Source organism: Garra rufa, chromosome 2 (assembly GCF_049309525.1).
Source record: "Garra rufa chromosome 2, GarRuf1.0, whole genome shotgun sequence".
NCBI classification, from domain to species: Eukaryota; Metazoa; Chordata; class Actinopteri; order Cypriniformes; family Cyprinidae; genus Garra; species Garra rufa.
Genome location: NC_133362.1, coordinates 21,396,837 through 21,424,702, shown reverse-complemented (window position 1 = coordinate 21,424,702; position 27,866 = coordinate 21,396,837). Strand labels below are relative to the sequence as shown.

The following is a 27,866-nucleotide window of genomic DNA, read 5'->3' as shown; positions in this document are numbered from 1 at the left end:
ATTACCAGTGGTTGAGAGATGAAGGATGCGGGACTGATGGAGGCATAGTGATAGAGAATTATGTACAGGGGATGATGAAAGAACAGTGGCGAGGAAAGGATGCGATGGTGATGACAGAATGATGTACAGATGGAGGGATGATGTTGATGAAGAGATGATGATGATGATGTCATTCTTTTAAGTGCGCAGCCCTGCTGAATCCACATCCGGGTCCTGCGCTGCTGCTGGTGTGCAGAGATTCGGTCCCGAACACAGCGGACCAAAACAGCGGTCAAACCCGTCACTTTCCACTTTCCAGGTTCAGGACGCAGAATAAATGGGAATTATGCATCCCTGGTTTAAACAGATAAGGGTGATCCGCTCTTTCACAGACTGAATGCAGAGCAAAACAATCCGCCAGCCTGTCTCTCTCTCACCACCGCCGCGCTCAGTTTATATCTCTCTCTTTCTTTTCGTCCTTCTCTTTTATCTGGTTTTTACCTTCTCCACAACAGATCCCTCCAGGACTTATTTTTAGTGGGTAAGTTTCTGTGCTCTCGTAATATGCCTATGCGAATGACAGAGCTAGCCTGTTAGCATGTAGGCTAAGGGAGTAGGCGGGTGTTGTTTGAGCTCGGCGGGCTGACTTGTCGTGTGTGGCCGTCGCATGCTGCGCTGAGGGCCGCGGGTCTGTCAACCCAAGCCTGAGGCTTCACACGGCCTCTTCGTTAGCATTTAGCTTGCTAGAGTGTCTGACCTCAAACCATAGCAGTGAGTATCTGCCAGGCTCTTAATTCATTTTCTTTCTCAATTACATAAACTAGACTATTTCACCTTAAGTCAAACTGAAGGGACCCAAACGTCAGTATTAGCATGAAGCTAGCGTGCTAATAGGCTCGCGACACCATGACGTAATGCGGAATAGAGGCGCGTTAACATGCGGCAGGTCTACACGCGCAGACTTTCAGTTCACTACTGTTTAGCACGAACAAGGGCAAAGAACATTGATTGCTGATATCTCACTGTACAACGTGAATGTACTCTAGCAGTAACCCAATTTGCAGCTAGAGTCTAAGTTACCTGTCAAATATATACAGAGTTCAAGGCTGGGGTTTTATAAATTGCACTGGTTTTGTGTTCAGAGTGAGCTGCGATAAATGTGGATGGTGAACAATGGTCAGAATGCATCTGTACTTGTCTATATTTAGTATACGAATGTGTAGTGTGCCTAGCATTGCGTTAGCTGACAGCCATACATGGCTTGGAAGCCACTGTTATGTGTGTCTGCCTGCCTTTGTGATGCTGAGTGTGTGTGTGTTTACATTTTTTTTATGCCTGTTGGCATGCCATAGGTTATTTCCAAAGTGACCACTGGCATGACAAGACTTTTGTAGTTTTAGTCATCATGAATTATAAATAGTGTCCTTGTGCTGCCTGTGTGTTTACACTTGATTCTGGTTAGTGTTAAACTTCCCATTAAAGGTTTTACAAAATACGTCACGATTTAGTCAGTTACCCAGATGCACGGCCATATTGGCTATACTCATATGTAAACAACAGCATGGATTGCACAGTTAATGTACTACTGAATACATTGTTCTGCTAATTAAGGCGCAATATTTTGACAAACTAAAGTTAATAGGTGTTGAAGATACATATGAGCAGTATTAATTAAGATATTAGCCTAATATTTCATATAACTGACAGGAACCAGTAAGAACAAACACAAATGTTGTCAAAATTCTTGCCCTGGAAATCCTGGTTCAATTTGGCCAACCATAAATATCTTTTTTTCCTCAGACAGTTTTTTTGCACTCTTCTCCTTGATTTGTTATAACTTTAGGCTGTCCATAGTACTCCAAATGTTTTCCCGGTCGGACCGATTAATACAGCCCAAAACATAACCAATTTTCATAATTTACCATTTTCAGCAGCAATAATTAGCAAAATATATTTTAGTTTCGTTCGGTCAGTGGCGTTGTTTACATTCAGTGCCGCCAATATGTCCAATAAACAATTCATTTTTACCTAATAATTCCTAATCAGAATCTTCCGGCGAATGACAGACTTCTCTCTGGGGACATATGCCGTGCTTCTACAATCATTTAGTCTGCTTAAACCCCACCTCTTTCGTACAACTGACTACACGCTCACATCAAGATCTTACTCAAGTCCACACCTAGTGAACAGAATCAAGTCAGCCCTACACATACCGCAGATTATTAAGAAAAGATCTGTTGCTACACCTGTTTCATTGCAACTTTAATGTCATCATAAACTGAGTAGTCAATTTCAATTTTTCCTTTTCTTGTTTGGGTTAAAAACCTAAATTAAAGGGTTAGTTCACCCAAAAATGAAATTTCTGTCATTAATTACTCACCCTAATGTTGTTCCGAACCCGTAAGACCTTTGTTCATCTTCAGAAAAACACAAATTAAGATATTTTGATGAAATCCAAGAGCTTTTTGACCCTGCATAGACAGCAACGCAACTACCGTTTTCAAGTCCCAGAAAGGTAGTAAGGACATCATTAAAATCGTCCATGTTACATCAGTGGTTCACAAATATTTTTTGTGCACAAAGAAAACTAAAGTAACGACTTCATTCAACAATTTTTTTTCTCTTCCATGTCAGTCTCTGCTGCATGTTCACATGAGTATCATGCTGCATAAGTGTGGCGTTGCTGATGCAAGACGTAGAACCCAGATGCACTGCGCCTTGTTTACAAGCAGAGGAAGACGCAGTTTTTGTTAACATGTCTAAAGATTTCGACAAAGAGGTTGACTCTCAATTTTTTGCCCAGCCTTACTTATTCGAACCAGAATATACAGACGATAATCAGTAAAGAGAGTTCTTGTAAGAATGCGCGTCGAAGACTGACAGAAGGTAGCTTTATAAAATTAATGTTGAACCACTGATGTCCAATGGTTTTAATGATGTTCCTACTACATTTCTGGACCTTGAATGTGTCAGTTGCGTTACTGTATATGCAGGTTCCGATTTCTTTAAAGATATCTTCATTTGTGTTCTAAAGATGAACAAAGGTCTTATGGGTTTGGATGACAGAATTTTCATTTTTGGGTGAACTATCCATTAAATAGGCTTTAATGTTTTCATATGAGAGTTACACTATAGAACAAATTTTTCCTGATTGTCAACATGTGTTTTGCTTATCACTCTGCAAAGATTAAAACATTGTGTTGTTAAACATTTACTTGTTGCAATTTCAGTCAATGTTTTAACACTTGAACAGGGTTATTGAACTGTACAAATGATGGGCGGGAATGTCAGTTTACTTAGTTTAGTTAAAGTAGGTAATTTCTGTAATGCTAGTGTTACCAAACAGAATTGTCTTTAATATTACTCATCAAACATAATACAATTACTATTGTTGATCATTCTCAAACTCTTTTGTTGTAGATTCCTAAGCAGAAGTTATGGGTGCATTTTTGGATAAGCCAAAGATGGAGAAGCACAATGCTCACGGCGACGGCAACAGCCTGCGCTACGGCCTGAGCAGCATGCAGGGCTGGCGTGTGGAGATGGAGGATGCGCATACTGCTGTCATCGGTCTGCCTAACGGCTTGGACCCCTGGTCGTTCTTCGCTGTTTACGATGGGCATGCAGGATCGCAGGTGGCACGTTACTGCTGCGAGCACCTCCTGGAGCACATCACCAGCAACCCTGACTTCCAGGGTGGAGGCAGAGGAGGGGGTCCAGCTGTGGAGCCCAGCGTGGACAGCGTCAAATCTGGAATCCGTACTGGTTTCCTGCAGATCGACGATCACATGCGGCAGATCTCGGAGAAGAAGCATGGTGGCGCAGACCGCAGCGGCTCGACGGCCGTCGGCGTGATGATCTCACCCCGCCACATCTACTTTATCAACTGCGGAGACTCGCGAGGGTTGCTTAGTCGAGGAGGAGCTGTGCATTTCTTCACACAGGACCACAAACCCAGCAACCCCTTGGAGAAGGAGAGGATCCAGAACGCTGGAGGATCTGTGATGATCCAGCGTGTCAATGGGTCTCTGGCGGTGTCCAGGGCTCTGGGGGACTTTGACTATAAGTGTGTGCATGGTAAGGGTCCCACGGAGCAGCTGGTGTCGCCGGAGCCAGAGGTGTATGCTATCGAGCGGTCGGAGGTGGAGGACGAGTTTATTGTTCTTGCTTGTGATGGGATCTGGGATGTGATGGCCAATGAGGAGCTGTGTGATTTTGTTCGTTCACGACTGGAGGTGACTGACGATTTGGAGAGGGTCTGCAATGAAATTGTAGATACCTGTTTGTATAAGGTGAGTGTAAACAGACTTTTACTCAGTCAGATGAATGTTTTTGTCTATTAAAAATACAGTGAAAATTTAAAATCACAGTCTGGCAGTAATTCACACTTTTTTTATAGTTTACAAAGTATTTTATGCAGTAAGTTTTACAGTTCAAGAGTTTGGGGTCAGTAATTAAAATTTTTTATAAGATGTTAACATTTTATACAGCAAAGATACATTGATATAATTTGGCAGTAAAGACTTGCTGCAAAAATGTATTTAAAGTAAATGCTGTCCTTTTGAACTTACTGTTCATCTGTGGAAGCCAGTTTCCGCCATTGAATAAAACATAAGGAAATTGCGACTTTTTATCTTGCAAGTCTGACTTTTTTTCTCAGAATTATGAGATATAAACTCTCAATTGCAAGTTTTAAAGTCAGAATTGTGACATATAAAGTCGCAATTCTGACTTTTTCTCAAATAAAAGAAGAATATAAGAATATAGTAATGTTTTTATTTTTAATTATGTGTACTTAATTATGTGTAGCTTTATCTAGTATACATGAACATATGTGACCAGCTGTATTAAACAAAAAGTGTTTTTTTTCGTACTGAGAGAGTGTTTGTAACAAAGTCTTCAAATTCTAAATCTTATCTCCCGTTTTTCCACAGTGTTTCATTGGTATTAAATATTGATTTGCTTTCAATTTTGATAACCCTCTCCCTTCTTCTGTGTTTGGACAGGGAAGTCGTGACAACATGAGTGTTGTGTTGGTGTGTTTCGTCAGTGCACCAAAGGTTTCCCCTGAAGCCGTCAAAAGGGAAGCGGAGCTTGATAAATACCTAGAGGGCCGAGTAGAAGGTATGAGCTAACCTTGACAAGCCTTCTGATATTAAATGGAATCAGTAATTCAGCTCTGACAAATCAGATTGATCTTAATTATTGTTGATATAACAGAGATCTTGAAGAGGCAGGGGGACGAAGGTGTGCCCGACCTGGTACATGTGATGCGCACGTTAGCATCTGAGAGCATCCCCAACCTACCACCTGGAGGAGAGCTGGCCAGCAAGTGAGTACCATAGAATCTCTCTTTCTCTCTTTAATTTAGTTTTCAAAACCTAGTGATCTGCCCATTCATAATTTTGTAAACAATTGGTAGGTAATTCTCACAGAATCTTTCAATAACACACTAACATACAGTAAGTGTTTTTGAAAGAGTTGAAGATGCTCACTAAGGCTGCGTTTATTTGCATTATGAAATTACCATTATACATAGGTTTCCAAATGTCCATTTATTTGACTCTTTTGTAACATTATAAATGTTATTACTATCACTTTTAATCAATTAAATGCATTTTTGCTGAATAAATCTTAATTCTTCCCCCAAAAAATCTTGCTGTCTCAACTTTTGAACGTTAATGCGTCTGTGTCATATTTCTACTCAACATCAAAATTGGTGCAGGTGCACGGTTGAATTCAGAAAAATGTTCTAAGTCAACTGAACTTTGACTTCAAAGAGACTTTGCTCGGAAAAATACCAGAAGTGGCGCATTTCACTGACAAGAATCCATGAAACACATTATTAGACCATTTTCCAAGGCTGCATGATGTATTAAATCCATTCAAAAATCGTAATTAATCAAACTGCAAATGTGAATTCACAATATATATGCACTTTAATTATTTACATGCATGTAGGTTATGTATGTGCGTGTCAGAGCAGCTTCGTTCACAGTAAATACTGTTCCACATTAACTGTTATCATTTACATGTGTGGAGCATATCAAACTCCTGCATATTGTTGTGAGGTCTATTATAACGTGTGGTTTATTATAACGTCCTTCTGGGAACGAAACATGCGCCATTTCATCAGATTTGTAAGGTAAATCATTTATAAACCTACGCAAACACAGGAGAATACATCAATATCTTTCTCAATATGCTAACTGTTCATCATGATTTCAAAATAAGTTTAAACCCTCGCTTTACACGTTTTGTACACATTCAAGAAATTACAGTGACTGTAGCATTTCTGTCTTAAAGTAAATGGCCAAATATTAAAGATTAAGTGAACATTTGAATTAAATGTTGTTTAGTCAATATTAAACAAGGATTAGATCATGTGGTAAAGTTTTAAAACGATCGCCAGGCCGTTGGCACCCTCTGCCTATAATCATTTGTTATAATGCATAATGTACATTTGCTCTACTGTTTATAATGCATTATTTTAACAGTTTTGATCAATAAAACCATATGATTACTTGCTTTTGATACTTTATTTGAACTAATTATTTTTGCCTCGTTGCTATTATACATGTATTTTAAGTCATTTTAAAGGCTGTTGTTCGTTTAGGTCTATTTTTATTACCACAAAACATTAATTTACATTATCTTACTTAGAATCCGATTCTACTCAATTACCAAAATAATCATTAGTGACAGCCCTATTCCATTACGCTTTAAATAAGGCAGCTCACTAGGTTTTGCGACAGAGGTGAGGTTTCCCCCCCTGTTTCTACCTTCAGAAGTTCATACCTGTTTCTGTGTTTGTCATAGGCGGAGTGTAATTGAAGCAGTATACAACAAACTTAACCCATACAGGAACGAGGATACAGTGAGTACATCAGCCTGACCCTTTGTGTGTAAAAATGCTGGGATGTTTGCTTGCATGATTTTTTTTTTTTTTGTTCTAGAATTTTGCATTGCACGATTTTGTTGTTTGTCATCTGCTGTTAAGTGTTCCAGCCTTTTGTTTTTTCATTTGTGCATGTTTCCATCCTGTTCCATATTATCTGCTCTCATCTGACAGTGCTGGATAGGCTGAGCTGTGCTTTGGAAAGGGTTTTGGTTGAGTGCAGGGTGGAGCCCCACAAATTTGCGGAGCAAACCAATTTAAGAATTAAAAGAAAGACTTAAATAGTTAAATCAAATCTTTATTGAATAATTTGTCATGGATTAAATGATTATAGCAGTTCTTGATCTAAAAAAAAACTTAATTACATTAGATGTGATGGTGCTGTATAGGGTTGTCATGGTACCAAATTTCAGTAGTCAATACCAGTAAAATTTGACAATTCTCAAATAGTATCAATTTCAATACCACAGAAAACACACTTGGGGCCAGATTTACTAATAGCTTGTGTCAGCGCAAATCATCTTTTGACGTTATTTTTGCACCTGACCTTATTGAATATGCATTTGTAGGAGTTTCTTTTTCAGATGCAAAATTTATAAGAGGAGTGGGTGTTAAAATGAAGCACGCAACGTGCTTTACTAATGTTTGCACTCGTCAAATTACTGGTATTTGCGCCATTATTTAACGCCCCAAAAATCGTCTTAAAACAGGCTGCAATTGGTGCTACTCTTGGTAGATGCCACTGGTTATTATGGAAATGATCTGGCTGCATTTGTGTTCTTTAATTTGCGCATTGTCAGTAAATCACAATTTTTCCCTCTCATCTGCGCTTTTATGGAATTGCACTCTAAAGCTAATTTGCCCCGTTTAGTAAGTCTGGCCCTTGATTTACAAAGGCAAGTGTAATAATATAAATATTAGCATTTAAAATTAAAACTTTGACATGTTTGATATTCTTCAAGTTTAAAGTCCTTTTTAATATTTTGAAAGTAATTACTTTAGAGTAAATGGCAAGCAATAAAAAAAAAAAAGCTACGAGCATTTTGACCAAGAAGTGCATTTGAATGTTTATAAACATAGCTGCGTTTTACTATGACGTGTGATTTGCTCTTTATGAATATGGCTTTTTACAGCATCGTTTACAAGAGTTGGTACTTCCAATACTGTAGAAAGACTGGTATTGACTGGTATTTTTTGTTTGTTTGTTGTTTTGTTTTGTTTTTTCAAATATGCACTTTCTAATGATACTTCTGGCATCCCTAGTGGCATATGCATATATTTTTTATTTTTTTTGTTTTAAACAAACTGAATGTGTAGGCATTTTTGTTTCATATAGACTTGATTGTTAGTGTGTTAGTACTGACTGAAAATCAGGCATCTTGGGTGCTCTTTACTTCGGCACTCAGCACTTGATTCTGATGCTTTTCATGAGTACCAGCCTTGACCTGCCACACCTCAGGCTGTTCTTCCAGTTAGTGTCACATGCATTTTACAAACCAGTTAAAGCCTTCCAAAATAACAATGGAACAATGCATTTTCACTTTTGTCATTATCCTTTCCTTCATATTTATTTAATAACTTGTTCATGTCATATTCATCATGTCATATTTATATTTATAAGGGGCAGTTCAGCCTGTTAAGTGTGAACTCTGTTTTGTTGGTGTGTGTATTCATGGGCTGAAGCTGTTTGGTACATTGGTGCTATTTGTCTTTCTTTTGGGGTGGTGCTTTGCTTTTAGGTGCAGTTTTATAGATCGCTGGGGTTGGGTACACCCTTACAGGAACATGTAGGTTTTTATTGAGGAAGACTTTTTTTTTTTTTTTTTTGTTTCTCAGTTCTTCAAAATAATGAACAGGGTTCCTGTGATCTGGTGTAAAATAGGTCCAGAGAGGCTGTTGTGACTCTAATGCTTGTCTCAGATTAGGAATACATTATCATAGCAGTTTAGCCCAAGACCTGAGCAAATCTGAATTTAGGAAACTATCACACTAGAGCCACAACAAACCTGTCTTTTAGATCACTCTTGACCAGTGTCAGAAATTAACTTTTCCAATAAGGGGCAATAATTTTTTTCCAGGAGAATTTTTTACATTTGTGATGGCAATATTTATAATCCCTTCTATTATAAAGACCATATGTTGTCTTTAATATCAAATATTTAAATTTACCTAATTACTTTAATCAATATTTTAAACTGTAGTCAATGCCAGTTTAAAATTTTATTCAAATTATACATGTAAAAAACATTTTGACAAAAGTCATTATTGTAGGTTATTGTACTTTATATTGTAATAATGATTGTTAATATCGATATTAAAAAACAATATAAAATGTTTTGTTTTGGACACAATCTGGCATGACGATGCCAGATTGTGACCAATGACGTTAGTCAAGTCTAGCGAAAGTTATGCAGAAACTCAATATATAATTATAATCAATCAAAAACTTGTTATAATCAAGAGTGAATCTAAATGTAATTCAGTTTTCACATTTGATTTATTTTCTTCCCCTTTGTCTTGAATTTATGGGCCATTTATTGGCCCTTGTTAATTTCTGACCCTGCTCTGGACCCAAATGAGATATTTCGATAGCTTTATCTCTTTGTCAGTATTTAGTATTCAGGGTTTTCCAATCAAAGTAACCATCCTTTCGAGTAATAGTAATAAACAGCAGTATTTACATACCTAAGCACTACCATTCAAAAGTTAGGAATCAGAAAGATTTAAAACAAGTAAACAACAAACAAACAGACATTTACATTGTTTAAAAAATCAGTTTCAAATATATGTTCTTTTGAACTTACTATTTATCAAAGAATCCTAAAAAGATGTATTATTGTTTCCACAAAAACATGAAGCATCACAACTGTTTTAACATGGATAGTAATAAGAAATGTTTCTTGAACACCAAATCAGCATATTTCTGTGACAGTGATTTCTGTGACACTGAGGACTGGAGTAATGATGCTGAAAATTCAGCTTCACCATCACATTAATAAATTGCAATGTAAAATAGAAAATATTTATTTTAAATTGTAATAATATGGTAATTGATCTTTCTCCAAGAAAAAAAAAAAAACTTACAAACTGTAAACTTTTGAATGGTAGTTTATAGAATCAGCAAAATTATTGCAAATCCTAAGTATGTAATTGATTGCTCAGCCCTAAATTTATGTAACAGTTGCCTACTTTTAGACATCACAAAGGTACCAGCTTAGCTTAGTTATTTAATATTTAAATAACTAATCCTGCATTCTATATGTTTATCTGTAGTATGTCTGAAGTCTGTTCATACTTACGGCTGTTTTGTCTCTGGTCGCCGTTCTGACCGAGTGATTGATGCACCACAAAACCCCCAAACAGCCTGTTGGCACACAAACAACATCAAGTGCTGTAATTTCTGTCAATTGCAATCAGCATATCAGTTTGGCCATTTAAACCCACGATTTGGATCCCTCCATCATTTCCATCACCATTTCCTAGAATCATTCCTGATTTATCTTCACCTGTGTTTCATACTGTGTCTCACACAAACATGCATTTCCCTGAGTGGTTGGCGGTTGGAGCTTGGTGGGATCTCACAAGCTGCTCTCCTCCTCTCTCCATTCAAGGACTCTGCATCCACGGATGACATGTGGTAGCCCCGCCCCTTTAAACACTGCACAGAGTTTACAACCCTCCAGAACCCTGCACAACAACAACAACAACCTTTCCTACAGGACCCGGCACCAGAACCCTGCACAAGAACCCTCAACTACTACAGGACCTGCACAAGAACCCTACCACAGCCCAGCTCTGCTGCTCTGGACTGTTCAGAGGAAGAAGAGGCGGAAGAAGAAGCGGAAGGGAATGAGGGCTCCCTCCTCTTGTTCACATAACGTTCCCTCTCAGTGCTAGGCAATGGTACCTTCTGGAAATTTTCTGCATACTCTTCTGTCCCAAATCTCTCTCTCTCTCTTTTCCCAAATCCCTTGATCCTTAACATTCACCCTCTTAAAAAAAAATCCAACACTTTTTTTTTTCCCTCATTTAAATAATTTTTTTGGTGTAATTAATTTGATTCACATTTCCTTGTGTGTTTGTATATTTCAGCTTTTATTTCTGTGAAGTGCAATTGTCTTGTACAAAGAAAAGCCTGTATCAAATGCAGCTTGAGTTTTAAGTTTATAAAAAGAAAAAAGAAAAAAAAAAGGCACACCTTTATGCCCTGCCTGCTTTTGTTTCCTCTCCGACCGCTGAAGCCCAACACATCTGCCTCTCATCTGCTTTCCTTTCACTTCTTTCATTTCTTTTTTTTTTTAAGAAAAAAAAACAAAATATAACTTTTTGTATTGTTACTTTTTAAGTGAAACGGGTAAATGATATGGGCTCACAGCACAGTACAGTAAGCTTTTTTGTAAATCTCACAGCACAGATGACCGTAATCGTTATGTTCTCTCAGTACTACTGTTTTTCTTTTTCTTTTTTTCTGGTGGGGTGGGTCTTTTACTTTTTGCCCCTTTGGAGCAACCGCTTTAAACTAAGCTGAAATTGTATGCGTGTTTGTGAGAAAGATGTGTGTGCGAGTCTTATGAGAAATCAGTGGTTTTGTGTTGCAAGAGGATGCATGTTTGAACCACCAAACTATTTCCATAGTGCAAGTTTTGTGTGTGTATGTGTGTGCATCTGTTACCTGATGCGCTAACCCTGATTTTCTCTTTTATCATCAACACTAGGACTCTACAGTGTTCTGCACTACCGCAGCTCTTGATTTTTGTGGTTTAAGTTGGTCTAGGAGCATCTTAAAGGATCTCCTGCACTTGCTGGAAAAAAGTAATTGTTCAGAAGCACTCAGAACTGGGACAGGCCCTTTTAAGTGCGTTTGTGTGTGGACCGAATGGATGTGTGAGATTGCATGTTTATTGTGCTTAAAATGATGTGGGTTTTAATGGGGATATTTAGGCATTTGACACAAATATATAAGGCTTTAGCTATAGTGCTCGATCACCCGTCTGCATTGCTGAGAGAGTGATGAGTGAATGCTTTCTGAGATTAACACTCAACTCGGATTTCTCTTCTACTTAAACCATTCGCTTCATCTCGTGTTGATTTGTTATCGTTTCTTCTTTTTATTTTTATTTTTGGATGTGGTGATTTCTATCTCTTTCTCTCTTCAAAGAACAAATACAGTGTGATGCAGTGAGCTGGCCTGGTTTAGGCCAGAGCCTGCATGTGTTCCTCTGACCAATAGGGAGCGCAACAGAGTACTGTTTGCTGCTAAAGTGTGATTGAATCATTCGTTTATTCATTTGAATGCTCTTAGTCTACATTCTCCTGCACCTTTTTACCTCCCTCTCCCCCAATGCTGTATGTAACATAGGTCTGAATTAATTTAATTGTATTTTCTCAGAGAGATCGTCACTTGTCCTGATTGTCTGAAACGTGGTAAAATCAGCCCCTTCGTCCTTACCTTCCCAAACTAAATTAAGTACGTAATAGATTTATATGAACAGGAATTCCCTTGCATCCGATAATATGAGTTAGCTTTTTAGTCTAATCCCGTATATTTGCATACCGAAAACAAGGGTAGGTAAAGCGCTCAATTCTTTAATGTTAAGTCTTTTTCGTGAACCTCACAGGGTGATTTATTAAACTAATATTGTAACAAAATGACAATCTAACAGTGTATAGTTAATGTAAATGGAAAAATCTCCTGTATCCTCTATGCTTTCGGCTTGTGTTGTAACACGGGCGTAAAGATTGTCGTGTTTGTGTGTGGAATGGTGAGCTGTGTGTTTTCCCCAGTGGAAGCTGTAATAGGAGATTTACAAAATGAATCTAAAATTAACAGGACGATTTAGGATGGTCTTAGAGGCCAGGATATGTTCATGTGTCTTTAAGCTTTTTTTGCATCCGCAAAGCTGCGTGGAATCTCTTTAGGAATGTAGACACGAGGAACAATGACTCTTAATAGGATGCTGTTGGCTTGGTTAACCCTCAGTTTGGTTTTAAAATCACTTGTATGAAAATTAACAAATTACGTGACTTGTTTTGGGGGGAAAAAAGAGATTTGTTGCATATGCAGTTTTGAGAATCATGGACTGCTATTATACAGATGGTTTTTAGATTATGGGGGGAATTTTTAGTTGCAAGTGAGGAGAGGTTATGTAATGGCTTACAGTGAAACATACAAGCCCAGTTATAGATAGAGATGTTTATGAATGTGTTTTTACTAAGTTATGTCTTGTCACTGAAGTGGCATTTTGCAAGGAATTCAGTTGACGCATGAACAGTCGCATTTGTTAATTTCGCTCTAAATCTTGCTAAATGTGTGTCACAAACCATTCGATGCCCCGTATATAGGTCCTATTCCCGTTTTCTCTAGCTCTGTAGTGTTAGCTTGGTAGCTCATTTCAGTTGATTTATCCGGACCTGCCTTTTAATGTATAAACCAAGTGATTAATGCAGCCTTAATGCCTCCTGCAAAACCCCACCCCCAAACCCTTGGGCTTTACTTATATATAACAGAGCTCTGTACACGAACACACCACAATTTTGTGCTAAAGGGAACTAAATTTTATGGCACGGTGTGTGTAATTCAGTGGTTCGGCATCACACGTTCTCATAGACACACATATGGTATTTTACTCTGGTGAAATCCCACCTCCTACCCCAACAGGATTATTTTTGTTGATTTCAGTCATCTGCTGTCCTCATAAGCTAAGCTATTTTTGTTAAACAATTGATATGTATATTTGTATTCATTTATAAATATGTACACAAAAATGAAGTGAATAATCAAGGATAATCTCTCCTCCCTGTAACCCACTGTGACCCACTGGTCATCCTCTAACTGTTCCACTGTCCAGTTTTGTTGTTTTAATCTTTTCAGACTGGAAATAAACCTATTTTATTTGAAAAAAAAAATGTGTAGTTTATTATTTTGATTTTATGTTGCCTTTTCTCCAAGAAGGGCTCTTGTCTTATGTTGTTTTGGTGATACACAAATATATTTCAATGAAACTATATGCTAAATAGAAATTCTACAAAGGGTTTGTTTAAATTTTGTCTATTTTAAAAGCAGTGGTTGGGAATTATACACTACCAGTGTTTAGTAAACTAATTGATCAAAAGTGACAGTAAAGACATTTAAAAGGTTATTATTTTAAATGGATTCTGTTTTTGAATTCTGTTTATCAAAGAATTCTAAAAAAAGAAATGTAGCATGGTTTCACAAAAATATTAAGCTGCACAGCTGTTTTCAGCATTGATAATAGCAAGAAATGTTTATTAAATGCCAAATCACGTGACACTGAAGACTTCAGTAATGGCTGCTGAAAATTTAGTTTTGCCATCACAGGAATAAATTACATTTTAAAATATTTTAAAATATACCACAGTTGTTCGTAATTGTGAATACATTTCACAATATTATTGTTTTGCCTGCATTTTGATCAAATAAATGCAATCTTTGGTAAACACCTTGGTAAACTCTTTCAGGGACTTCTAAAACATTAAAAAAAATGTTGTCTTTCAAATCTTTACATTGACCACCAGTATGACCCAAGATTTGCGCTTAGAAGCTGGATTTAATTCTGTTACCTATCCACCTCTGGACCACAAAACCAGTCATAAGGGTGAAATTTAGATTTAAACATAATCTGAAGGCTGAATAAATAAGATAGATGTATGGTTTGTTAGGACAGAACAATTTTTGGTGAGGTACAACTATTTAAAAAATCTAGAATCTTGAGGGTGCAAAAAAATCTAAATATTGAGAAAATTGCCTTTAAAGTTGTCCAAATGAAGTTCTTAGCAATGCATATTGCTAATAAAAAAGTTCTAATATATCTATGGTAAGAAACATACAAAATGTTTTCATGGAACGTGATCATTACTTTGATTGTGATTTTTTTGGCATAAAAGAAAAATCGATAATTTTGACCCAAACAATGTATTTTTTGCTATTGCTTTAAATATACCCGGCTACTTATGACTGATTTTGTGGTCCAGGGTCACATTTTTCCCATAAGACCTTACCATATTGTCTTAATGTATTATCTTATTTATGAACACAATGGTTTATAGTGCAAACAGTTTGACTATGAAACCCATAGTCTAAAGTAAATGTAAAAGCAGCTCTAATGTGTCCTCCTTTGTTTTTTAGATTTAAGGTGCATGTGGCCTCTTGTTTTTGAAAGGAGGGGCCAATAAAATATCCCAACAAAGATAGCTTTTGATGAGATTTAGATTCACATGTAGAAAAAAGTGCTCCAGTTTATTTCAAATATACTGTTTATTTTCATTTCTGAGCAACAGAGATCCTAAATATGAGTCATAAATTGCTGGCTGCATTTCAGTCACATGGTTATATTTTCCCTTTTTATAGGAACCAGCAATGTGATTAGTTATAGCCTGACCACAGTGTCCTTGAAGAGTTATTAAAATGCTTTAATATTAAAACTGAATGGCTGGTCTCTATTTAACAAATTTATCATTTACCTTTCATAAGTTGATTAATTTGTAATGTCAGTATTGATGTTTCATTTGGACATTAGTCTTGAAATTTAAAAGCACATGTATATCTTTTGTTAAAGATCTTCTGGACATTACCGTGGTAAATTAAAAAGGGGTAGTGGAAAGATTCTTCAAGACGTCTTGAAGAATAATGCTTTGTTTTTAATGCCGAGAGGTCGCTTTTTATGCATTTCAGAAAAAGCAAGAAACAGCAGTCTACCTTCTCAGCCAAACCTTTAATTCTAGTCACATATAGTGTTCATAATGTATTTGGGTGATCCTTTGTGTCTGTCCATCTGCTTTTTTACAGATCTGAAAAGTTCTACTTCTAAACTATTGTCTTTAAGCAGCCAGGTGGGGGCAGTGTGAGTTGGATAAAAGGAAGAGACTATGAAGTGAAGCCACTGTCAAAACCAAAGTCATTCAGTTTAGAACAGACTGCTTAAAATAAAGAAAATAAAAAACAGCGAAATGGATTATAATTTCTGATCCTCTCAAATCGAATGGGGTTTTTAATTTAAGTATTCATAAATCTAACCATTCACCTAGGATCAAAAATGTAATATCTAAAGGGAATTTTAGTATTTAATAGGAATAGTTCACTCAAAAATTAAAATTCTGTCATTAATTTCTCACCCTCATGTCGTTCCAAACCCATAAGACCTTCGTTCATCTTCAAAACACAAATGAAGATATTTTTGATGAAATCCAAGAGCTCTTTGACCTTGCATAGACAGCAAAGCCACTTAAATGTCCCCAGCCCCAGAAACAGAATACCTTTGTATGCAAAGAAAACAAATAAAAACTATCAAATGATTTGGAGAAGAATTGTTGAATTATCAATGTCAATGAATTGCACACAAAAAGTCTTGTAGCTTCAAAGAATTACGTTTAAATTACCGCTGATGTCACATGGATTATTTTTGTGATCTTCCATGTAATGGAAGACAATAGTAACCAAAACTATTTGGTTACCAAAAATCTTCAAAATATCTGCAAAAGGAAGAAATTCTTACAGCTTTGGAACAAGTACAGCAGCAATGCAGCATTGCCTCAAGTGCCTTATTTCTCTTTTCAAAAATGATTAAGGAGGCATAACATTTGTTTTGACATTGATTTATTAAACTAATTCATTGTCACTTCACTGACCAATTAGAATTTTGGAAAAACATTGTTTTAGATAGTAGGTTAAAGGGCTTGTACGTGTTTTAATGTGAACTTTTTACAGTTGGAATTTGAATTCATGAATATTCTGAGCCAAACTCTCAACATTCTGTGATCCGACTGGAATTTTGGAACTTTTCAAAACGAAAACAGATTTTAAAACACTAGGCATCTTCAATTGCTGAATGTTTCGGTGGTTACAGAGGAAGACCTGGAAAATATATTCTAAGATGGTCACACACTACCAGACTTTCAAGTTGTTCTGAAAACAACAATCTCAGAAGAGACACCTGACAAAGTAAAAGATGTGGTGTAAATGTTTGATATCCTCTGAATAGATGGAGTCATAGTCTATACTCGTCACGGTTTTCTGTGAAATCTCTCACCCAAATCTCTGCCCAAAATCTGCAGACTGGCTCTGACTTTGTCAACTAGCAAAAGTCAATTAGTTTATCCCAGACTTCAGAAAACAAAGTCTGATCACTTAGAAATGAAATAAAGCACACTCAGTCAGGTCAGAACAAAACAGCCTGAAGTACTATGCTGAGTTTAGACTGAAATTATAGCCAGAAGTTTTCAATGCATGTAAACAGCATTTTTGTTCACAACATAATTATAGACAGCAGTGCATTGCAGAAAATGAACCTGAAATGATGACTATTCGCCACAGAGGGGTTTGGCACAACAGTGTTTTTCTCTCTTAGAGGGCTTACAAACACCTTTCAGGCCTGTTGACCTGATGCAGTCTATCTTCTTATTGTTTTTCCTGTTATATTGTATGCGCATGTGTATGTTTGAAAAGGAGAATTGTATCCCTCTGCTGCAGCTGCACGGATTCATCACAGTCATACAAAACATCTCAGCCAACCGATAACAGACAGATAATATTGACTCTGCTATTACACGTCTGTCCTCTTTTGTATGTCTTCTTTCATATTCTCTCATACTTCTCTCAACCGTTTTCACTCGTTTTCAGCTGTATGCAGTTGTGTGTCATTCTCAGTCACTGGAGAGCACTGCTGTGTGTGACAAAATGAGTTATTTTCATTTAGACCTTTTTAAAAGCTATTGGGTGCTTTTCTTATCCTGCTCAATAGAGATATGAGTTTTGTAGGAATTTGCAATATTTGTTTATTTCAATTCGAAGCACGACAGATGTACATTTCTCTCTCAGCCAGTGTGTTTGTGTGTATGCGTTTGCTTTGACCGGGTGCTGAGTTTGTTTTTTAACCCTTAGCATGCTCTGTAAGAGCTCATGCTCTTAAAATGGCCTGTACATCTTTGTCAATTCTCTCTATTCTTTTCCTCCAGGATCCAGACATCCTTTTCTTCAGAGGTTTCAGCTAGAAACAGCACAAGTCCTCTTCTCTTCTTTTCCCTTTTCTCTTTACTTCTCTGCTTTTGTCTGTTTATGCTTTTAAGATTTATGCTTTTTAGAGATGATAACTTTTAAAGATCTCGAGAATGAGCATCCTGTTCTTCAGCGTAGGCACAAGTAGTTTTGCATCTCTGTGATGGTTGTTTTTATGATTTTGCTTCATTTTGACCTGGTTATCCTCACTGAATAGATCATTTATGATTCATAAGTTTAACCTAAAGTTGATAGTGTCTTTAAGTAAGATATACATATATGTACTACATATCAGAATTTTGGGGTTGGCAAGATTTAAAAAAAAAAAGAAAAAGAAATTACTGACCCCAAACTTTTGAACAGTAGTACACCTGTATATACAGTTGAAGTCAAAAGTGTACATACACCTTGCAGAATCTGCAAAATGTTAATTGTTTTTTCAAAATAATCATACAAAATGCATGTTATTTTTTTATTTATTATTGACCTGAATAAGATATTTCACATAAAGTTTACATAGTCCCCAAGAGATAATAAAAGTTGCATTTATAAAAATGACCCCGTTCAAAAGTTTACATACACTTGATTCTTAAAGGGGTCATCCAATGCCCATTTTCTACAAGTTAAGATGATGCTTTAGGGTCCAAATGAAAAGTTTGTAATATACTTAGATTACAGAATCTCTATGGTAGTGTAAAAAAAAAACACTCATTTTACCTGGTAAAAAATGCCTCTGTTCTCAGCAAGCGATATCAGTACCTTTTAAATCAACCTCTGCTCACCCCGCCCCTCAGTTCTGTGGGGCGTGTCATTACAGAGCACAAGGGGTGTTGCCTAGACAACAGTTGGGGGTATAGTTTTATAGTTTGGGGGGAAAAACCCCATCCATTTAAAATTTAATTTAAAAACCGGAGTTGGAACAAAACAAGATGACACCCGCAAAGAAGTTCGGCAATTAAGGCTTATCCTAGGACGTGTCTGAATGGTTTGTAAACTTAATGTCACTTTGATTTATCTTTATAGACCTTTTTCCTGAGTAAACGATGAGCGCCGCCATTACGAATTCTAACGTCAGATTGAATGCTTTTCTGTTCCGGTTTCCATAGGAACCCATTCAAATAGCGTCCATCTGTTTTTAATGTAGCTAACGTCCGCTGCTTCGTGTCATCTACACACTCATTAAAGTGAGGCACTGACAAATGACGGTCATTGCGACATTGCGCTATGGAGCCATGTGCTTTTTAAAAACATTTTAATAGGTTTAACATTAGTTTATTAGCTCGGAATATACCTTTGACTAGAAACAATGCAGACCGGAAATGCAAAGCATTCTTTCAGTTAAGACAAAGTCCTTTATAGTCTTTGGTTAAGACTATAGTCAGACTTACTTCCGTGTTCAGGAAAAACGTCTATATGTACTGGCAGAGTAGAGTACTGAGAGATACGAACGCGATGTGTTTACTGTGGTACAGAGACGAACGCGATGTGTTTAACGTTACTGTGTTTACTGTGGTAAAGAGACGAACGCGGTGTGTTTACTGTGGTACAGAGCTGAACGCGGTGTGTTTACTATGTTTACTGTGGTAAAGAGATGAACGCGGTGTGTTTACTGTGGTACAGAGCTGAACGCGGTGTGTTTACTGTGGTAAGAGATGAACGCGGTGTGTTTACTGTGGTGCAGAGCTGAACGCAATGTGTTTACTGCGATGTGTTTACTGTGGTACAGAGCTGAACGCAATGTGTTTACTGCGATGTGTTTACTGTGGTACAGAGCTGAACGCGATGTGTTTACTGTGTTTACTGTGGTACAGAGCTGAACGCGGTGTGTTTACTGTGGTAAAGAGACGAATGTGGTGTGTTTACTGAGGTATAGCTGAATGAACAAGAGCAAAAAGTGATCGGTTAACATAACTTACCCTGTCCTTATATTGAAATACATAATTGTGAGTGTTAAAGTCTTTACTCATATGCAGTTGTGGGCTGTAAACACGTTTGCAGGTATTGTGTTAACGTTACATCTTAATCATTAACAGACACCATTTTAAACCATCTAGCCTTACAAAGCTAAGCTTTATACTGACCCTTGTTTATAAAGCAGTATGGTGAGAAATGATTCACGTAAACATGAACCCATTTAGGTAGATCGGTAGTCACATTCCCTCAGTGCTGTCAGTTTACACTCTGGGCGGGTCTATGCTAAAACACTGCTGTCTATCATCTATTGCAGGAGCGGCCTCTGTCGGTGTTACGCCACAACGACAGGCATCTGAGAACGGCTCGATATGAGAAGGGGCAAATTATTTTACTAAATTAAAAGAAAACTACTGGGTGGATCTTTGTCATTCTATGGTGGTTGTGTACACACTCTCCTAACACACATTTCAGTTCAGACAGCTTGTAAAAGTGCATGTGGCACCGGATGACCCCTTTAATACTGTGTTGTTACATGAATGATCCACAGCTGTATTTTTTTTTTTGTTTTTTTGTTTTTTTTGTTTAGTGAGTCCCTTGTTTGTCCTGAACAGTTAAACTGCCCACTGTTCTACGGGTTCCACAAATTCTTTGGTTTTTCAGCATTTTTGTGTATTTGATTTTGAGATCCATCTTTTCACACTGAGGACAACTGAGGGACTCGTATGCAGTTAATAATGGGGGCAGCCATGGCCAAATGGTTAGAGAGTCGGACTTGTAACCCAATGGTTGCGGGTTCGAGTTTCAGGTCTGGCAGGGATTGTAGGTGGGGGGATCCAAGTGCACACACACACAGTAGTGAACACACACACACACACACACACACACACACACACACACACACACACACACACCCGGAGCAGTGGGCAGCCATTGCTGCGGCGCAATGGCTGCCCACTGCTCCGGGTGTGTGTTCACGGTGTGTGTGTGTGTGTGTGTGTGTGTGTGTGTTCACTACTGTGTGTGTGTGCGCACTTGGATGGGTTTCCTTTCCTTTCCTAATACAGAAGGTTCAAACACTCACTGATGCTCCAGAAGGAAACAGAATGCATTAAGAGCTGGGGGTGAAAACTTTTTTGAATGAAGATCAAGGTAAATTTAACTGATTTTGTCTTCTAGGAAACATGTAGGTATCTTCTGTAGCTTCTGATGGGCAGTACTAAAAAAAGAAAAAAGATATTTAGTCAAAATAAGAAAAACGTACAAATCATTCTGTTCAAAAGTTTTCACCCCTCGCTCTTAATGCATTGTTTTTTCCTTCTAAAGCATCAGTGAGCATTTGAACCTTCTGTAATAGTTGCATATGAATCCCTCATTTGTCATCAGTATGAAAAGATAGTTCTTTAAAATCATACAGTCATTGTTGGAAAGTGTTCAAATACACAAAAATGCTAAAAAACAAAGAATTTGAAGAATTGTTCTGAAGAAAACTGAGCAGTTTAACTGTTAAGGACAAACAAGGGACTCATGAGCAACTATCATTAAACAAAAAATAAACAGCTGTGGATCATTCACATGAAAACACAGTATTAAGAATCAAGTGTATGTAAACTTGAACAGGGTCATTTTTATAAATTCGATTATTATTTTCTCTTGTGGAATATATGTACGTCTTATTTGAAAAAATCATTCAGGTCAGCTCTAAATAAAAAAAAAATAACATGCATTTTGTATGATCCCTCTAATTTTGGTCAAATAAATAGCATTTTGCAGATTCTGCAAGGTGTGTGTAAACTTTTGTCTTTATGTAAACTGAATATATAGTAAATTCATAAAGCATTGTAAATGAAAAAAGGCATTATTTCATGGTACACATATTGTGATGTGTACCATGAAAACAAAAGAAAATCCTCTTTATTAAGATTTACCCTTTCAATGAAGTGTGGAACAGCCCTCATTGCATCTAACATGCAAGAAATATCCATGAGTCTGGGAACAATGATGCAAAGACCACGAAACAAGGTTGACAGGCAGAGTACTGCCGAGTTTGATAGCAGGCGGTTGCTGTGATGCTGCTTTGTGTTGTTTTAATGACAGTACACGGCACCACAGTTCCTAACCACCAGAGAAGAGACGTGGGGCTTCTGAAGGGACCAGTCCACAGTCAAACTCTTTGGAGAGCTTTTCATTGGTGCTGATGGTACTGATTACCTCAGAGGGATTCAGTTACTTTACAACGAACCAGGTTGGCCATAGACGGATCCAGCTGTGTGATTTTATCACTCATCTAGAGCAGTGGATGGCCATCCTGTTGATTCAGGGTTTTTGTTCCTTTCTTAACTCAAAGTGCAGATAGAGACTCACACTGTTCCAGTTTCTCATAAGTCATTCGAATGGCCACTGATTTTTGAGACATGGGACAAAATGTACTTGACCTCCCATTAGATGAAAAAGAAAAAGCAACAGCATGTATAGTTCAACAATGTCACACAGGCTAGTAATTGCACTCATATTTTGCTCATTTTCTGTTTTAAAATAATTTCCTTAAAGGGATAGTTCACCCAAAAATGAAAATTCTGTCATTAATTGCTCACCCTAATGTCGTTCCAAACCCATAAGACCTTTGTTCATCTTTGGAACACAAATTAAGATATTTTTGATTAAATCCGAGAGCCTCCTGACCCTGCATAGACCGCAATTAAAGGCCCCGGAAGGTAGTAATGACATAGTTAAAGTAGTCCATGTGACGTCAGTGGTTCAACCATAATTTTATGAAGCTAGGAAAAAACTTTTTGTGCAAAAAAATTAATAAAAATAATGACTTTATTCAACATATTCTTCTCTTCTGTCAGTCGACACGCATTCTTGAGAGTACCACATTTTAGGTGGAAATATAGGATTTCGCAGGGGCACACCCAACCATGCCCCTAAACTTAAAGGGATAGTTCACCCAAAAATGAAAATTTGATGTTTATCTGCTTACCCTCAGGGCATCAAAGATGTAGGTGACTTGAAATGAAGATTTTTAACTCAAACCGTTACAGTCTGTTAGTCATATAATGGCAGTTGATGGGCACCAAACCTTTGAAAGTTAAAAAAAACATACACAGACAAATCCAAATTACACCCTGCGGCACATGACGATACATTGATGTCCTAAGACATGAAACGATTGGTTTTTGTGAGAAACTGAATAGTATTTATATCATTTTTTACCTGTTTAATGGAGCAATGTCCGACTGTCATGAGCACATGCTCAGTATCCGGCACGTTACGTGTGTACGCGCTCTGGTGTAGAATACGCAAACACCGGAAGCAATCTGTCGTGTGTCTATGACACTCATTGTTTACACAGAGCACAGAGATTGTGGGTATAGCGGCTATTCAAAATGGTAATTACTTGTGCTTATCCTGATGGTTCAAACCGATTTAAAGCTAAAAGATTATGCTTGCTACTGAGATAACTCATCCAGGACTGTTAACTGTTCACTGATTTCCAACTTCTGAGCCTGATTGCTTGAAGTTATGGTTTCTTGCTCTTCGGCTGGATATCAACACACCCATAAACATAGTAAAAGTGTGGAGATTCTGCAGCGATAATTTTCCCCTTTCTGGCATTTCTGGCAGAGAAATGCATACATAGGTTACGCGTCGGATGCTGAGCTCAGGACAGTTGGACATATCAGAGGTAAAAATGGTATAAATACTGTTCAATTTCTCACAAAGACCCAATTGTTTCATGTCTTAGGACATCAGTGTATCATCACGAGTCACAGGGTGTAATTTGGATTTGTCTGCATGTTTGTTTGTTTTTTTTTACCTTCAAAGGTTTGGTGCCCATCCACTGTCATTATATGACTAACAGACTGCAACAGTTTGAGTTAAAAATCTTCATTGTGTTCTACTGAAGAAACAAATTCACCTACATCTTGGTTGCAATGGGGGTAAGCAGATAAACATCAAATTTTAATTTTTGGGTGAACTATGCCTTTAACGGTCACAGAAATCATACGAGTGGGGTCGTACGTATTAGCCACCTTGTTAAATATAAAGAGAGTAAAAACAGAGGAATGCGTTGTGGCACTCTCATGAATTCGCAGCAGAGACTGACATAGAAGTGAAGAAATTGTTGAAAAACAAGTCTTTATTTTTATTTTCTTTGTGCACAAAAAATGTGTTCTCGTAGCTTCATAAAATAATCCACTGATTATTTTATGAAGCTACGAGTTAAACCACTGATGTCACATGGACTATTTTAACAATGTTCTTACTACTTTTCTGGGCCTTGAACGTGGTAATTTGCTGTCTATGAGGGTCAGAAAGCTCTTAGATTTCATCAAAAATATCTTAATTTGTCTTCCAAAGATGAACGAAGGTCTTATGGGTTTGTGACAACATGAGGGTTAGTGATTAATGATCTTTAATTTCAAAAGGCCCTTAATACTTTGCAACCCTGGAAAACTGGCTACTAGCTTTGTATTACATATATTAATGTGTAATAAGCAAAATATGACTGCTGTCCATTTCTTCAGTTTATCAAAGTGAATTCTAGATTTATAAATATTTGAAAAAATCTGAAATTCTTGATCCATATTGAGTGATGGGAAAGAAAAAAATCGTTTTTATGAGAAAATAGAAGCAGGAGATCCCTCCTAAACAAAATACTTCCAAACATATTAAACAAAATTTAAACTATTACTTTTTTTTGTTTTGTTTTTCCCCATGTCTCAAGAATCAGTGACAGCATGACTTATTCGATTTAGATTGTTAGAGCTGCTTTGACTGTCTTCCCTCTGTATGGTGCTGAATATTGGAAAAAAACAACCAAATAAATATTTCAAAACAGCATCCTGTCACAATATTTATTATCTATCTTCCTGACTATATTGAATTACACAAGTTATTATCCACCTTTTTCTTTCCGGAAAAGTGGGCGCGGGCATTTGTAAATTGTACGGGTCTGGCTTCTGGTCTCATCCACGTCCAGCTATTTTTAGCTGCACAAAACTGCTTGTTTTGCTGCTTGATGCACTGGTGTGTCTTACCATTATTTTAATGTATTATCTTAATTATTGTATTGCAAACAGTTTTACCGTTTACTGTACATTGTTATTCTTCTCGTTATTTCCCTATAGCGGATAATGAACCGGAAGTCTCACCCATAGGCTTACCTAAGGTAACAACTGCACATATTCTCTTTTTACAGTATACACACACACACACACACACACACACACACACACACACACACACACTCACTCTCAGGGAGAATGTTGTTCTCAGTAAAGGTCACTGTTCGGTGTTACTGACACCCTGAGGTGTGAAGTTCCCTCATCGTGGCATTTCATGCCAGACACACATAGACACCATATATCAGCTCTAAGTTGCAGATCAGAGTGACGTCTCATGCTTGATGGCTGTAGTCTCGTAAGAGCAAAGATAGAATATGAGCAAGGCGAATCCTGACATTAAATGAATTTTCATAGATTTTGATGTGAATCGTAATGCCTTTTGATTCGTACATATTGAGACTGCCTACCTCTCTTTCCTTCTCTCTCAGTCTTTTTTTTTCTTTGTTGAACAGGTGCCACTTTGACCAGCGACAATGGTGCTTTAAGTTTGGCTTTCAGTTGCACAGTGGGATGTCTTCTGCTTCCGTTTGCCATTTGGAAGAAGGGATGAGGCAGAGGGAAGGGAAAATAATAGAGGGAGAGATTATTTGGCACATCACCCTTGTTGATTTGGCACTGTACAAGAGAGCGTAAGGGCTTGTTGGTAAATATGTAAATGGTGCACTGTGAAGACATCCTGCCTGGCACGATTCTTGAGCCAACGGAGACACAAAGACGTAATTCAGAAAATAACTGCAAGAAAGTGAAAAATAACAAGAGAGGCCAACATTTATAGCTTAATGATGCTGTATGGAAAAATCGATTGCTGATAAAATATTGGTAACATTAATGATGAAATCATCACATAGATGTAATTTGTATTTATATTATACTTAATTTTAAACAAAAATAGTTAATTCTCATGAAGTGAACCCTGCTTGATTTCTCACTTTAATTAGTCTTTAGCTGATGCTCTTTCTAAAGGCACTTGGCAACTAACAGAAGTGAAAGTTTGACAGGAAATGTAATTGTAGGGATATTGAAAGTCCTTTTCAAGATATAATTTGTAATATTAATAAAGTCTACATTTCTGCTATGAATTACACAACAGACATTTATTAGAACTTATCCACCTTTTTCTTCAACGCAGATGTAAGCCTATGGGTGAGACCTTCGGTTCATTAGCCTCTAAGAATAACAACTTGCAGTCAATGGAAAAACAGTTTGCACTACAAAGCAGTGTGCTCATAATTAAGATAAAACATTAAAATATTATCGTAAGACTCGCCATTTTACAATATCAAGCAGCAAAACGAGCCGTTTTGTAATTGCTGGATGCTGATGAGACCGGAAACCAGACCCATAAAGTTTACAAATGGCTATGTCCACTCTTACAAAAAAAAAAGTGGATAAGGTAAGTCAGTAAGTAGGTTTTGTGGCCCTGTGATCTAACGGCATAATATAGTATATTTAAGACACATCCGTCATATACCGCTTCCTATGACCGAGAAATGACATAAGAAAATGAGTTAGCTTATTATTAATAATTTTTGCAACTTTTCCCATGTCAAAGCAAAAGCACATTTTTGTTAAAGAAGATTTTGTATGGGTGTAAAACGTCATGTAATTGTAAGTGTATAAATGACAACCATGAATTATTAAATTACATATTTGAGAAGCTAATAATAACGCTTTCCCCACCGAGTCACTTTGGATGTGACCGCTTGTGGGGCAAGTTCTCACTAGACCACTTTTTTGAGAAGTAGCTCACCCTACATCTCTTTTATGTTCGTAAAGTTTTATTCCATGTTCATATAATTTTCAGTTAGGACTGAATGTAATTCATATGGCGTTTACACAGCTGGTCACATGACACGAATGAACCAGTAAAGCTCAGCGACTTTCTTTTTACTTGTCATCTCTGTTTCTAGTGCGTGGAGGTGAAGGACACACATTCATTAAAGTCACCTGACATGCTATTCGCCTGACCCTATAGATGTAACTACATTGTTAATATAGATTCCTTATTAAATATACTTTTCAGTACTGGAGATGTCTTTTGAAGCTGTCTCTCAAAGCTCTGTTGTTTTGGTTTAATCGGCAGGCAAATACTAAAATCTAAATTCAATAGGACAGGGCAGCAATTATTTCGGGTTGTGGCTTTAATGGATCCAGATTCTCAGAGCAAAGACTGCTAGATAAGAGGAGGTGAACACACCTTCACCTTCAATTCAGCAACTTTAAATGTGAATTTTTAGAAAATGTTCTCATAGTCGAAGGTGATTTAATTCGCCTGCTGAGAATAATTCACAGCAGCGCTTTTGCTTTTCACTTTGGAATGTTTGATGAGACCGGAATATTGAAAAAACTCACCTTACATCTTCCTGAATGTTTTAAATTTTTTTCTGGTATATTCATGAAGAAGCAGATTAATTATTAATTAAGAAAGATAGAATAACTCATTTTTAAACGGATGTATTTCAAATTGAAAACCTTTTACCAGCAGGTCTGAATCTAAAATCATAGTTTGTTAAAAATGTTGCATACTTTAAATTACTCTGACCTTTTTAATTACTCTTTTAGACGAATTTGGTAAAGATTTGTTTTAGTCAATTTAAAAACTTTTTCAACTTTTCCAGAAACACCAAATTGGAAAAACAGAACTAACGTTCAGAATAAAAACGAAGTGTTAAATGGTTTGCTTTTTATATCCTGTGCATTTAATGAAATCACCAAAATATACATAAAATCTAAAAATATACATTTTAAACGGCAATAAAAGAAATCTCCGCCTGTCCGCCGCTCACGACACGCTCTAAATGGACAGCACGACCCTACTGAAACATTTTAATGAGTGGCAAAGACTTCAGACTTCTTGTTTTTTTGTCAGGCCTCATTCTAGTGATCCCGTGCGTGGCCGGTTCGAGTGGCCCGCTATTGTCCCACAGCAGCCCGG

General features: G+C 37.1%; 1 protein-coding gene across 2 annotated transcripts; it reads left to right on the top strand.

The window, feature by feature from the left end:
* The first annotated feature begins 147 nt into the window (after positions 1-147).
* Positions 148-26,882, top strand: ppm1aa (protein phosphatase, Mg2+/Mn2+ dependent, 1Aa). Of its 2 annotated transcripts, XM_073833876.1 has the most exons (7): positions 148-520; positions 3,400-4,271; positions 4,986-5,103; positions 5,200-5,311; positions 6,799-6,856; positions 24,935-24,975; positions 25,384-26,882. In XM_073833876.1, exons 2-6 carry the CDS (start codon positions 3,417-3,419, stop codon positions 24,962-24,964), a joined length of 1,173 nt encoding a protein of 390 aa, XP_073689977.1. In that variant the 5' UTR covers positions 148-520; positions 3,400-3,416; the 3' UTR covers positions 24,965-24,975; positions 25,384-26,882. The 2 variants fall into 2 exon arrangements, with proteins under 2 accessions (XP_073689977.1, XP_073689976.1); XM_073833875.1 differs by lacking the exons at positions 24,935-24,975; positions 25,384-26,882 and adding an exon at positions 10,489-13,783 and having other exon boundaries at positions 153-520.
* Positions 26,883-27,866: the final 984 nt, after the last annotated feature.